We start from the raw sequence: 15684 nt of genomic DNA on the forward strand, positions 1-15684 counted from the left end.
CAAATTGAGTGTAATTGGCTAATTTTTTGTACAGCTTCATTCACTTTCAGTATTATCCTCATAAGAGTAAAGTATCTCACATTCAGATTCCTCCGATTCTGATTTCTCAGAACCCAAACTTCCTCTTCTTCATTATTTTCTGTACCTTTCTCTTTGTCATTCTCCTTACATTCAGATGCAGAAGTAGCACTCTGGGTGTATGGGATGCTTTCGGTCTTATCAATTTATTCAAATTATGAACTCTTATGGAACTGAGTGAAATCGAGCAATAATAATAATGCTGTTGTTTGTTCAAAAACTATACATATTCCAAAAATAAAAAAATGAAATTCAGCTAATTTATTGGTACATAAAAAAATTTAGTTCAAATGCTAAAAGCCGAGAGATCTGAATTATTTATGGTAATTTAATATAGTTATACATTGGGCATTTGCTTGATCCACATCACTACTCCATATAAATTTAAAAAATAACTAAAACCTAGTTGATCAACTTAGATCATATATTAGGTTTTCTATATATAGAAGAAGTTAAGAACAAATAGAAAAATTGAAATAATAAATTTATTGCTAATATATTATGTCCTACTTAAAGTGAAAAATAGAATTCAAGATCTATGTTTAATTGATTAAAATTATGGAAATGATAAATATAAATTTTACATTAAGATTATAATTATTTTTTCTTTTAGTTGCGTGTACAAAATATTCATATTAGATATGAAGATTCAATTAGCCTTCCAAACCAAGCATTTGCTTGTGGTTTAACATTAGGATCTTTAATAGCACAAAGTTGTGATCAGAATTGGCTACCAAAATTTGTCCATCCTGGTCCAAATGAAGATTCTTTTAAAATTCTTGAATTGAAAGAATTTGGATTGTATTGGATGAACATGGATGAAAATGAAATTTTATCATCTTTAAATGTTGCTAACCTTGCAGTATGTATTGATAATTTTATTGTTTAAATTGAGTAGTATATAATTTATTTTATCATTTATAAATGAGAGCCATTATTCCAATACTAAAGGTGTGTTGGTAATGGTTTTAATCTCTAAAAACATTATTTATTCTCTTAGATATATAGCCTTAGAACTTGGGGTAAAGTAATTTAAAGTTACTTTCCCTCTGGATACAATGTTTCAGTTTTGAGTATGTATGTATGCACACCAAAGAAGACATGGATGGATAAACCAGAAATATTCTCAAATAGTGGATACATAGAATTTCTTTTATACAAACCTCTAGATGATTATTTCAAATATTTTATTTTTATCTACAATTTGCTTAATGTAAAATAACATGAAAAAATATTTAATCATTTTAGGAGGCAATGAGCAGAGGTAAATTGGATAAAAATACGAAAAATTATTTACTCCCTGGTGTAAGTGCCCAAGCTCATTTGAAAAGAAAAAGAAGTAGCGAACCGTTAAGATCCTCCATACCGAGATATGTTTGTGATCTCTTATTAGAAGAAGTACATTTATCTTTAGTAGATGTAAGTACACTAATATTTATTCATCTGAAATAGTTTGAAACTTAATTATTAAATGCGTATCATCCTATGCTATACTATTAATTTCAAGAACTACTCTCAACCTGTTTATTTCAATAAGGAAATTTATTTTATTAAATGAAAAGTCAAGATAATTTGTAAATTTTTATAATCGTATGGGTTTTTTTATTATTTTTTTTTTGATTCCCAATTTATGAACAATCTATCTGTGAAGTTGGCAATGAGTAAGTTGTATGACTTAGTAAGACTACCATTAACAAAAATAGCATTTTTAGTAAGATATCCAAAACTACTCAACATTTATACCTGATTTTTGAAATGAAAACAAAATGGTTTATTTTTAGGCTTTACATATTGAATAAAATTAGTAAATCAACCATTACCTGCATTGGATTGTCAAGATTTTGGTACATTCTCAATATCGTAAAATTTAGCTTATTAATATGCTAATATTTTCATATTTTTGGCAGTAACCCATAATTAACACAAACACTATAACTTTTTCTCGTTTGTGTGGCAAACAATTAATAGACTTCTTAGTATTTGATTGCTTGAGTAGTTTTTTGGATATACATTCCTACTGTAATAAAATATAAAGAGCAAAATTATCTGGGATACTTTCGTTAATACTAGCTCTCACATCTGGGGTATGTAGGTTGGCAACAAAGTAATTTCAGTTCTGTAGTATAAATAAAACATTTTTTTTCCTAACAAAGAATAGTTTTCAATCAATTATATATTTTCTATTTTGCTCAATGACCTTTAGCAATCTTTCTTTCAGCCTCATGATTCCGCATTCATAAAATTTCTGGTCCTTATCAGCAAAAAACTGAACCAGGTGTGATTGAAGATCATCGTCATTTGTGAAAGTTTGATCACTCAAAGAATTCTGCAAACTTCAAAATAAATGGTAAATTAGATGGTGCTGGATTAGGGCTGTATGGAGGATGTGGCATCACTTTCCAGCAAAGCTTCAATAGATTCACATGAGTTGCCAAAGATGTGTGAGGCCTTGCATTATCATGGTGGAACACTAATCCTTTCCGATTTGACAATTCTGGCCGTTTTTCTTTCATTGCTTCATCCAGTTTCATTAATTGTTGACCGTAAACATCAGAATTGATCGTTTGGTTTCCTGGAAGCAGCTCAAAAACTACACACCTCTGTATACCCACCAAACTGACAGTATGAGCTTTTTTGTTGTTTTTCAGTTTTCAATGTGGTTTGTGCTGGTTCATCATGTTCGCTGCATTATCGTTTTCGAATTATGTTACTGTACAGGACCCATTTTTAAGCACCAATGATTTTCAAAAAAAGAGTCAGATTTATTTCGTTTAAGGTGTATATCACAAATTTGATTCTTTGTTTTAAATTAATTTCTTTTAATTCGTGAGGTACCCAAATATTAAGCTTTTTAATTAGATATTTTAAGTGTTTTATATTGTTGTGTGTTTGAAAATGTATGTACAGTTGGTACTCTATAATCCGAAACATGTGAGACCGACTGGTTGTCAGGTTACCAAAAAACGTCGGATTATCAAATATTGTATTTCTTTGATCGATTTTAAACGTCTATACGCATATATATATATATATATATATATATATATATATATATATATATATATATATATATATATATATATACTCAAGAAAAATATACTATCATTCATTATCAACACCTAGCCTATAAAAAATTGAAAAACATGCACACATGATTAGTTTAGGAATTTTTTTTGTTTTTTTTTATATGTGGTGACTACTAGTCATGGCTTCTTCTTCAAAATATTTTAGAACCAAAATGTTGTTGCAATCAAATTCCCACTCTTCGCACCAGAGTAATTTGCAGCTGATATAGCTACATCAAAGCTAACAGAATTTTTAGCGTTCGGAAGCTCCTCTAATGTTTCATCTTCATTAGATGTGATTTCTTTTACTATCTCTTCGTCTGTATAGTCAGCGTTCAAGTTATTTTCTATAATCCATCTTCTAAGGTCTTCTGAAGATTCTGAAGGAGTGTTAATGTTATCGCACAATTTTAGAGTGTCATTTATAAGTTCATGGGGATTCTCTTTTTCATTATCATTTTATAAGAGCATTGGATTTTCTAGCCAAATATTTTTCCAGGGTTCATTTAGAGTTGACGGTTTCACTTGTATTAATGCTGCATTAATGACCTCATCTTTAATGCTAAATTTCCTCAAAAGTGATGTGATGTCTACGTCTGGTTGCTACACAATATCCATCAGTAAGCGCTTTTTATAATGCACGTTTAATGTCTTAATGACATTCTGATCCATTGGTTGGATTAGAACTGTTGAGTTTTTCGGCAAATACATAACATAAAACGTTAGAAACAATAAAACAAGTTCTATCATCCAAAGAAAAATTACCTCTATGTAATTATTTTTCGTTTTAACTTTCAAGTCATCCATACCTGGATGTCCAAGGGCGTTATCTAGCAGTAAAAGAGCTTTTATCGGCAGTTTTTTGTTCTTCAAGTGCTTTTTGACAGCAGGTAAAAAGAGATTGAAAACCAGTCATTGAACACTTTTTGTATTACCCACGCCCGCCTCTGATCCTCATAAACAACTGAAAGGTTTTCAAATATTGTGTTTTCGAATGTTTGGGGATTTTTTGATTCACCCACAATTAGCAGTTTAAGTATATCACTTCCAGCCTATTTGCATACACCATAAACGTGATTCTTTCTTTTTGCATTTTTCGACCAGAAACCTTCTGTTTATCCGATGTTACAAATGCTTCTACTTGTTTAGGTGTAAGGTCCAGTTCAGTGATATTTGCAATAAAATTAGAAACTCAGCAGATAATTTCTCACCGCTCTATATGAAACGATTACCAAGGCGTTTGTTATAATTTTCGAACCACCCAACACTAGCGCGAAATCATCTTTTTTTGTAATTTGTTTTTTTCTTTTAGAATGTCTTTATAAATTGGGACATGTCTCTTTCTCTATTGTTGGATCCATGCATAAAGGGCTATTTCAACTTGGGGATTTTTGCTTGTTATGAGAGTTTTTCTTTTAGAATCACTTTCAACAGATTTTCACGAGATTTTCTCTATTTTTAAAAATGTCGTAAACCATAGCTCTTCCAATGCGATAAATTTCAGATATTGCTGTAGGAGTTTCACAACGATCATATCTCTCAATTATTTCCCATTTTTCAGGAAGAGTTAAGATTTTATATTTCCGTTTTATGATAGCACTTTTGCTCGACATTACAAAAACCAAAAAAAACTACCGAAAAGAAACACTTCTCAAAACTAAATAAATGGAAATATATAAGAAAAAATCAACGGTATAACAGACTAACAGCTGTCGATATGTCGCCTAATTTCGTTCAAATTCTTCGAATTATTTGTCAAGTCGGAATATCATTTGTTATATATACAACTATAATAAAGAAACCCAGATAAAAACCGAAAAACCTCGAATTTTGACTCAATTAGCAAAAGGTTAGATTACTAAGTGTGTCGAACTCACGAGTTGTCGGATAATCGAGTGTTAACTGTACTTGTATTAAACAGTGGCAATCATAGCTCTTTTATTAAATTTTTTAAAATCAATTTGGGAACGTGATTTAAAAACTTTATTTGCATTATTGTATAGTTCAGTATCTTTGTCATTATTTTAGTGGCAATATAACCAAATTGTGAACTGTATTCATGGACTGCGAGACATCAATCGTTTTAAAAAATATCGTCGATACAAACCAACAGCTTCTGTTAAACAAGACGCAAGAGCTTGGTGGTTTTATGCAATCAGCTGCATTTATCCCACAGGAGAACAACCATCCATTTGCAGGCCAAAACCCTCTTGGGATTTCTGTTTAAAAAGAGCCAGGGAAAATGTTAAATATGTTCAAATATGTAAAAAGATTTTGACAGTACCTAGTACTACCATATCTGCCGATGAAAAAAAAATTAAAGAGGAAGTGGAATGGAGTAGAGAATATGAAGACTTAAAAATTTTGAGAAAGGTAAAAAATTGTTGTTAATTAATTATGCATTGAATAAATATATTTTTATGTATAGATAGCAATAGATTCCGTAAAATTACCTCAGTTAAATTCCAACAATGAAAATGATTCATCGAAAGGAAGAAATCTTTTAGTGAAGTGGTTTCCTAATTGGATGGGTTGGTACTCCACGTCTAATGAAACAACAACAATGCTTCAATCAGATGCAACTCAATTAGAAGGAGAAATTTTACAAGTTTTGGCCGATACAGCAGAAGACAATACAAACCTAAAAAGAGATGCAGTATTTGGAAAATTCAATTTTTGCTTAAAAACAGGAACTCTGGGATTGTGTACTATGAATAAGTCTACAAATGAAAGGTGGGAATTCTTATTTAATAAAAACCAAAACTGAGTTGAAAATTTTATAATTTCTCATTCATATTATTTTGCAGCTCGTCATTGTTGGAAATGGAATTTAAAAATTTTGTATTAGGATTTGTAAGCAAACCTCGCTCTAGGTCCCACATAATTGAACTATCTTTGGATGCATTATTTTTGAAAGACAAAATAAGTTTAAATACAATGTTTCCTATTGTGATGGGCCCTTCTGGAATTGACAGAAAATCATCAACTCGTTTCAGAGGTCATAAAAAAAGTAGTTCAAACAAATCAGATTGTTTTAACGACCGTTTATTTTATTTAGTTTATGAAAAGAAACCTCCCAACTCCAAAACCGATTTTAGGTATGTATTTCATATTGTTTTACTTAAAATGAATTCAAGATCACTCAAACTGCTTAATTGGTAAAAAATTTGATATTTTTCTTTTAGATTAAGTGTTAAATCGGAAAGCTTGGATATAGTATATCAACCAAATGTAGTGAAATGGCTTATAGAATTTATGTATTTGCCTATCCAACGTGATGTAGCTCAATTTCAGTTAGAGGCTGTGAAGCTCAAAACTAAAAAAGAGTTGATGAAAAATTGGGAAAACATATTTTCAGCAGGAACGGTAAGGTTTATTATACAGATAATTAGCAAATGTATAAAATGGAATTTATAACTTGGAAACGTTGTGAAGATGTGAACAAATTCATATTCAAAATAAGTATCAAGTAATAACTTAAATAAATCAAATAACAATTTTTTTAAAACTATTTATTGCTTCGAAAAAAGAGGACTGTATTTGAGGAAATGTGAATATAATAATTGTTTTAATATATTGAATTTTCAACAACTTCACTTTCCTCGGAGCTGTGGAAACTAGCTTACTTGATATCGATGTTTTAAATCAGGGGTCTTCAAACTTTGAAGCCTTCGGGCGAGAATAATTTTTTCGGTATGCTCCATGGGCCAAAACAATTTTAATTTTTATTGAGATTGGAGAAAATGACTTGCCATATTATACTTCCGTACGCTGGCTTAGTTGCGGACAAGTCTTTAAGCGCTTTTTTGAGCTTCGAGCAGAGATCGAAAGTTTTTTAACGAGAAGCATCGCCCTTGTCCCGATTCAGGATATCGAGATTGTGACATGAAACCCTGGCTCCGAAATTCCAAATGGAAATTATTGATTTACAGAGCAGTAATATGTTTATGATCAAATATCAAAATTCATCTTTGTTGGAATTCTATAAAAGTCTTCCGCCGGTACAATTGGAGAATTTGCATATATTTGCTCGTGGATTTTTTTCTGGTTTTGGTACTACGAATTTGTGTAAAAACGTTTTCCAAGAGGAAGAACACAAAGAATGTTTCCAGATCTAAATTGACCGATGAGCATCTTAAATTTCTTTTAATAATTGGTGCAAGTAAAACTAATCCACAGCTACTAACAATTATTGGTGAAAAATCACAATTCCATAAATCTCTTTAGTGTTTCCTTATTGTTTTTTGATTTAATAGTTGGGATTAACTTCATATTTCTTTTTATTAGTTGGGATTAATTTCATATCTGTTTGTTATTTGTTAGTTGTAAATATGCTTAAACTCAGATTCTTTAGTTTAATTTTCTGCGTCACAAAATTTTACGTTGCAAGTAAATAAAACTGCATAATTATCATTCTGTTCATTCATTTCTTCCATTCAACTTATCAAAGCAATAGTAGATGACATTAGCCTAAAGCTGTCGCGGGCCGGATTGATGGCACTGGCAAGCGGGATCTGGCCCACGGCCGTAGTTTGGAGACCCCTGTTTTAAACTAACTCCTCACATTACTGGCCGGCTGTCAAGTAAATATATTATTTGGGATTGTCTGTTTGAGGTTAGCAGGAAGAAGGCGAAGTGTAACATTGTATTATTTTTGTCTTCAAGAACATCAAAAAATGGATTGCGGTGTTGTAAATAGATTGATTATAAAAATTCAATACCAAACATATTTGTTATAACTATCATATATACATAATTTATACTTCTCCTGCAAATACATTTGAAACTTATTTAATTTTAGGTAACCCGATCCACATGGGAATTGGAATTAGATATAACAGCACCTCAGATAATATTAGTAGAACAATTTAGTGATCAAAACTCTGCTATGGCTGTGATAGATTTTGGAAAATTGCAATTGAGCAATAGTGTAGATACTGCAACTGACAATAAAACAGAGATAGCAGCAGATGCTAAAGTTGGGGATGATGATGATGACGGTAACGCCATTAGATTCTGTCATTTAACAAATTACTATATGGTAATGGAAAATATCTTGGAGAACATAGAAATACAAATTTAAAGTCGGTATAAACTTAATTCCAATCTACCAGGGTAAATTTCAATCGTCGCGGAAATATTCATAAATTTAGCTATTCCTCTGGATTTATCTTATACAATAACATTTTATTTTCTAACGACATTTTTTATTTTCTGTCTAGCAACCAACACAATTCTCTCATTTTATGGTCTATTTGTATTTGTCTTTTTAATGTCCAGTTTAACTTGGCATCTAGGTATATTCTTACATATTTAATGCAATTTGATTGTGGAAGTTATACGCTGCTTTCGTTGGACTCGGAAGAGTCTGGTTGATTTTAAATAGCAAGCCTTCTTCCTTTTTTTCTTCTAGGGCTATGTTTATTTAATGTGCATCTCGATGGCACTGTTGAGTTGTTAAGTGTATTTAACGAAAACCAAATTGATGTTGTGGAATTATAACCAGGTTGGGATAAATTCGTTGCATTAATAATTTTTCAAAAAGTTTCAAAGTGGTGGGTCACAAGTTATTGGTCTATACGAAGATGCATTGGCTAGATCTTTTCTTGGTTTTGGTATATTATTTCAGATTCTTTAAATATTTTTGGCTAGTACTGCAGTCTTAAGATCGCATTAAATATACAGGTTACCATTATGATCCCTTTTTTGGGTAGTTTCTTCAACATTTTCGGTGTTATCATGTCAATATCTGATGATTTCTTGTTGCTTAGAAGAGAAATTGCCTTATGTTTGTCGTGTATATATCTTCATTTCTATTTAGTTCGTTTTGAATAATCTGGTCTGAAGTATCATTAAGAGGGGTGAAAACTTCAGAACAGTTTCTACCTTGTCTTCGTAGCTTCCAGCCCAAGCTGCTAGATTTGGTATATCATTACGAAATGGAGAGATAGCCTTTACTTTTTTCCAAATTGATTTGATTGGTCTTCATATTGAGTTATCGTAACGATTGAGGTTTGTTGTTTGCTGCAAAAAATTGGTTTTACGCATTTATTCCAGTTTTAATTCAAGGTTATTGCTTATTCAGTTATATGTGAATGACTCTGCCAGTTCGTTCTTGCTTTTGTTTTCGTAACATTAAGTCGTTTGATTTCCATTGGAATATTAATATTCTTGTTTAGTGTCCCTTTTGGAGAAGTAGCTTGTTTGGCAGCTTCTTGTATTATACTAGTTAGTTTTTTTAAGGCTTCTTCTACTTCCGAGTGACTTTTCTGGCTAACGTTTAAATTTATGTTACTGTTTATTATTTTTTGTTGTTTATAAAGAAAGTAAATTTAAAAAAATATTGTAATTCCAAAAATAAACTTAATGAAATATTGAACAAAATCTTATTGTAATAAAGGCTGAAATATTAAAAAATCTGAAATCTAATAATCATTTAAAGATAAATCTGGGGATCTGAGAGTGTGAAGAAATAATTCAATTATTGAAATTATTATCCAAATAAATTTCAACCTCACGTTTATTGTGGGCTGAGCAAATCCTTTCTCGCATATTCTCACTACACTCTAATTAAGTGGAAACAATGGAACAGTCGAGTTTACTACAATTTATTGCTATGTCTATTGAAACTTACACTAGTAGATTGTAATGAAGTTGGTTAAAGGTATTACATGGATATTCCTATGCTCTGTAAATTTTTTTCCAATACTGTATATCTAATTTATCCTGTTTTGATACTCATTGCTTAGAAATTATACCCTCGTTTTGTAAACGCCTAACAAATAAAAAATTGCTTGAATAATTATTGTATTTACCTAGTTTTTAAAATAAATCAGAGAACTCAAATTTCAAATAAATGCCAGCAAATATTTATAAAAGTATATAGAAAATAATTATTTATTTACTGTTTCAGAAATGTACTTGACACCTTGTTCGACGCCCCCTGTTAGTGAAGGAAGTATTTCTGGTGAGCAAACAATATCTGGGGAACCTGATATAGAAAATAAGACAAATTTATTAAATGAAATGAATTTGCACAGGAAACTTTACGATTCTTATTGCTTAGAGTTAAAAGACTTACAAATTTTGATTGGACGAGCAAAGGATAATTGGAGATTTGCTTTGAATAAAGGATCATCAAATTTACATGTTTTGGATAGATTCAGTATATCTCTACAAATTGAACGACGAGTCGTAAGTTTTAATATTTATTCCAATTAAAACTAATTTTTTTTATATTTACGAGTATATCAAAGTTAATGAAGCCAATTTAGATTTTATCATTTCCAAATATTTTTTAAACTGTTGAATGGTACAACTATTAAAATCTCTACATACAGTATTAAAGCTTGTCCTGGCATTGGAACTGTGTTTTCTTTTTAAATATATAGTGTATTGTGTGTTTGTTTCGTAGTTATTTACAAACTCTTGTCTACAAATTTAGAGTTTTATCATTTCCAAATATTATTTTATAATTATTGAATGGTAAAGCTGTTAAAATCTATACATAAAGTATTAAGGTTTGTCCTTGCATTGAAACTGTGTCATGTGTTTTCTTATTAAATATATAGTGTGTTGTGGGTTTGTTTTGGAGTTACTTACAAGCTCTTGCCTACAATTTGTAAACAATTTTTTGACGATAAAGCATTCTTCTTCTTAGTTTGCTTTCCAATCATCAAGGCTCAGATAGAATGGATAATTCTTTGCCACCTCGAGGTGTTTTGGTTAATCTGTGGGATGCTAAGGTCACATTACAATATTTTCAGATGATATAATTTGTTTCTATTATTTCAGAACAGTCAATAGTTGAATAAAAATAACAGTATTTTTTGTAGGTATATACTTCAGATCCTCTTTATCCGAGTTTTATTTTAAACGCACATCTACCTAAATTAATTACCCACTTTAACGAAAATAACATATCTTCGGCTAGAAACTTGATACAAATGCTATCAATGACACTATTACCGCCGTCTTTTAAAATTGACAAAGATGCTGGCCTTCATTCAAAATCTGAACCAGGTAAAATTCGCATCTTTGATTTTAAAAATGTTTGCTCAAACTTTTTCTTTATAGATACTGGTCTCAACAGTGGGAGTGGAGATTCAAGTCCATGCAACGAAATAGAACAAAATAATTTGATCACTATGCAGTTTACTGTTGATCAAATGTCTTTAGAAATCCAAAGTAGAGGTCGCAGTATAGCTGAACTTCAAATTGCTGGAGTCAAATTAACATTTTCAAAACATTCCGTCGAAATGTCTGTGACTTTAACTGTTCATAGTTTGTTGTTAGCTGATGCTTTACAGACATTTGGTACTGATTTTGAATTATTGGTGGCAAGTCATAAGCATGTTGGAATGGATTCTACATCTGGTAGCATTAGGGATAGTGAACCAACATCTCCCACATCACCTGCTAGTCCAGACTCAACGTATTCTAGAAATGGTGCTACATCTCCACTAGCTTTAACACAAGTAAGTTTGTAAAACATATATTCGTGTGTTTAGCTATATAGAACTATTAGAAAACAAGGCAAAACTGTCAATTAGTAGGGATGTAATTTGATTATTAAAGACTTAGGTAAAATCACTAAAACGTATTTTTGTACAGGCCTTAAATACTTTGGCTACTTCACCAAGAGATGCTGGATTTGCTAAAAATATTGTTGAACTTGACTCAGAGGCTTTAATATCAATAGAATTGCAAGTTATAACTGGTTCAAATCCAATGCAAATTGCGAAGATACAATTCAATAATTTGGATATCATAGGTAAAAAATTAATATTTTTATTCTACCTAATTTTTTTATTAGGTACCCATTTTAACATATTAAGGTTGGATTTGTAGTTGAAATTTTATTTTTCTATATTTTCTCCCATAGATTTTGTATTTAATTCACTTGTTAATATGCCAAAGGTAATTTATTATTTTTAATAAACAATGCTTTAGTTTGTAAAATATTACTCACTCGATTTGTAATATATAAAATGTGTATGAATTAAAAACATTCTATTTTCAATATATCATCAATAGCTACATATTAATAAAACTACTGTTTCTACATATAAACATTGAGAAGTTTTATAGAAGATGCAATTAAACTGCTGTTGTTGCTATTACTATATCAACTTTTTCAGCAAATCAACAGACTCTAGTAGAATTAGTTGGTTTCTTCAGAAGAGTTTTTCCAGAATCTCACAATACTGTCAATATTAAAAGTAATAGTACATTTAATATACAAAAATCAACAGAATCATTGCTTGAGGAATCTTTGAATCCTGTTGGGAATACCCAAATAATGTTTGATTTCCATCGCTTAAATGTTCTTTTATTAAGAGGTAAAAAAGTTATTTTTATTATTATTGAGCTTTATATTGTGCTCATTTCATTTTTAGGTGTTATTAAAGATGGAAATCTATATGGTAAAAAGATTGGAACGGCCACAATGAGTTCAGCAAAAATACAAGCAACAATCAGTTCGAAATTTGAATTGGAAGGATCTCTGGGTAGCTTACAAGTACTAGATTTGACACCTGAAGGCCAAACCCACCAAAATATATTGAGTGTGGGTAGTGATCCAACTTCAGACAATACTCATTTGATATATACAATTTCAGCCGAGGAAAACACAGCATTCAAATTTAAATTTATTAAATCAAAGGAAAAAGAAGCTCTAGATGTAATAATTCGTATGGCTTCGGTATGGTACACTCATTCTCCATATTTTATATGTGAAATTCAATCCTGTGCTTCAGAATTCAAACAGTATTTGTCAAATTTGGCCAAAACAATAAGGACAGCAGCTACAGATATGGCTTTAGGTTTAGTGCATGTTAGAACTGAAGCATTAGCTCAGTCTTTGAATCTAAGCAAAAATCTCCCAAATTCTGTATATAGCAGTGCCCTTACTCTGAATGAAAACTTCACTCCTACTAGGAACAAATCATCCACATTTACATCAGCTAAAGATTCGATGGTTTCGACGCCTACTAGTCCCAACGATGAAAACAATTTAATGTTAAATGTTAATCTCGACATTGAGTTTGACAGTCCAGTTATTGTTTTACCAAGAAGTAATATTAGTAATGAAGTATTTGTATCTCACTTAGGTAAAATAACTATTAATAATAACTATGCCGATGAAGGTTATCACAGAATCGAATTTTACAATATAGATGTACGGGACATGAACATATTTTCTTTGAATATAAAAAGTAGAAAAATGTTAGAACATAGAAGTAATAGACCTGAATTAATTTATAGTTGTAAAAGTGACGCTATACCTATTTTACATGATACAATACTTCAACTAAAAATTGAAAGAGTAATGAATAGAATAGTGAACTCTTGCGAAGAAGAGTTTACATTTGATGAAGACATGAAAAATAAAAGAACTGTACAAATATCTGGAAATATAGTCACAGCACTTAAAGTGTCTTTAAACAGGTCGCAATATAGACAAATCTTAGATACATTGAATTGGTTGTCATCTGCTAATCGTAACACCAAAGAATATTCTCAAACGCAATCAAGACCGAATTTCGTTTTAACAGATATTAAAGAGGAAGATACAGGTATAAGTACCCTTAATATGGATCCACATGTTAGAGCTAAAATGTTCCAGAATTTTTCTACATTTAAGAAAAATCGATCGCCTCCTACTGTGACCGAAATTAAAATGTGTTTTGATATATCCTTATTTACAGTTGAAGTTATCGCATCCGAATATAACCGTTTCAATTTATCATTTCTAGATTTTGCATTTAGATATGATAAATGTAATGATTATGAAACAAATATTCAAATATCATTAAGATCTATATTCATGGAAGATCTTCAACAACCTGTCAATAGCAGACACAGAATTATTGTAACGTCAACAGCTAATAATGAATCAACATCAAGTCATTCTTCGGCATCCAGATCTTGTCCAGATGTCATGTACCCTCCTTATTTAAGAAGAGCTTCACATAATTCTCTACCCGATCATCTAGAAACATATGGTATTCAAGATAATAATTCTTTTCACAATGCAGAAAATATTGTAAATAGTGAAGAATGTCCAGGTACTCCACCACCTAGTCCAGAAGTCGGTAGGACTAGAGCTGAAAGGAATTTGGTAATAGTTAGCACTCTTTTAGTAGATTCAAATGCACCTAACTTCTATGAACAGTATAATGGAGTTCAAAATGCTACATCTGTTGATTTCAATTGCTTGGATCTCATAATAAGCTGTAAATCATGGGTAGTCGTTTTGGATTTCTTTAGTTTGCCTCCTGAACCTGTTGTAATAAATTTAGAGTCCCAAGATGATGTAAAAAATAAGCCTAAAAAGGATATAAACGTGACCAATATCAACGTCAAATCATTAAATATTGTAATAGCAGAAAGAGACAGGGAAATAGCTAAAGCTAATGTTTCTGATGTCGAAATTGAAATTAAAACGACAGATAGCTCCAAAGACGTTGACGGAAAATTGGGATCTTTATCTTTACTCGATTTAACGACGAGCGGACAATTGTATAGAGATAAATTTTTAACATGTGGAAAACAAGCTGTTCTTTTCAAATATTCAAGGTTAGTATATGTTTGAATATCATCAAAGTTCAATTTAAATAGAAATATTTTTAGAAACTAATGTATTTCATTTAATACTACATTTGCAATTTATGACAGCATAATTATTGCAAATGCTTTATGCTAAAGCTTATTATGAATAGTAAAATTTGATATATTTTACTTAAACTTTGTTTTAGATATCCCCCTGGTGCTAAGAAAGATTATGACGCACAATTATCTTTGGAAATGGCATCTGTGATATACGTACACACAAAAAGATTTATTGCAGAAATTTCAGCATTTTTCAAAAATTTTTCTGAAAGACAGCAAATGGTACTCAAAGGTATTCAGGCTGCTACCAGTCGACAACTTGTAAGTTTTATGCTGCAATTACAATTAAAGATTTTTTTATTTTGGTAAAATGTCTGTGCAGTGTAAAAATAAATAAATTTTCAATTGACTTTGATCACTTTTGTGATAATATTTTAAACTGATCATTTTTATTTGAGCTTGAACCTCACATACAAACATAATATTCTCTTGGTTGTCTTTAAATTACATCAATTATTTTTAGTTGTACAGTGATAAATATATAAATGGGTGAGACTAGACATGTGTTTGGGTAAAAGGTTAGCATTAATATAAAGCTAGCAACTAAGTACAGAGCGCACGTGTCAAAATTGGTATAAAAATTCCGCTCGGAAAACTTTTCCCTCAAAGAGGAAGTTGATGATGACCAAATCAAAGTCATAATTGAAGAGGAATCATCACTAGTGATGAATAATGCTTCCTGTACAGTAACATAGCTCGAAAAAGATTATGCAGCGAACATGATGAACTAGCACCAAATCAAAAACTGAAAAACAACAAAAAAAGCTCATACTATCACTTCGGTGGAATTACAAAGGTGTTGTGTTTTCTGAGCTGGTTTCCAAGAAACCAAACGATCAATTCTGATTGTTTACTGTCAACAAACAAT

General features: G+C 30.7%; 1 protein-coding gene across 1 annotated transcript in view; it reads left to right on the forward strand.

Moving 5' to 3' along the window:
* The window catches only part of LOC130441635 (intermembrane lipid transfer protein Vps13D), a 40191-nt gene that overhangs the window by 2408 nt on the left and 22099 nt on the right, over window positions 1–15684 (forward strand). Inside the window, exons 4-16 of the mRNA XM_056775399.1 lie at window positions 692–940; window positions 1327–1497; window positions 5172–5516; window positions 5572–5876; window positions 5951–6241; window positions 6329–6509; window positions 7945–8143; window positions 10057–10337; window positions 10979–11620; window positions 11757–11916; window positions 12284–12484; window positions 12542–14723; window positions 14903–15077. Coding sequence (XP_056631377.1) covers window positions 692–940; window positions 1327–1497; window positions 5172–5516; window positions 5572–5876; window positions 5951–6241; window positions 6329–6509; window positions 7945–8143; window positions 10057–10337; window positions 10979–11620; window positions 11757–11916; window positions 12284–12484; window positions 12542–14723; window positions 14903–15077 — 5382 coding nt within the window. The remainder of the gene's footprint in view (window positions 1–691; window positions 941–1326; window positions 1498–5171; window positions 5517–5571; window positions 5877–5950; window positions 6242–6328; window positions 6510–7944; window positions 8144–10056; window positions 10338–10978; window positions 11621–11756; window positions 11917–12283; window positions 12485–12541; window positions 14724–14902; window positions 15078–15684) is intronic.

The sequence above is a fragment of the Diorhabda sublineata genome, chromosome 3 (assembly GCF_026230105.1).
Source record: "Diorhabda sublineata isolate icDioSubl1.1 chromosome 3, icDioSubl1.1, whole genome shotgun sequence".
In the NCBI taxonomy this organism is placed as follows: domain Eukaryota; kingdom Metazoa; phylum Arthropoda; class Insecta; order Coleoptera; family Chrysomelidae; genus Diorhabda; species Diorhabda sublineata.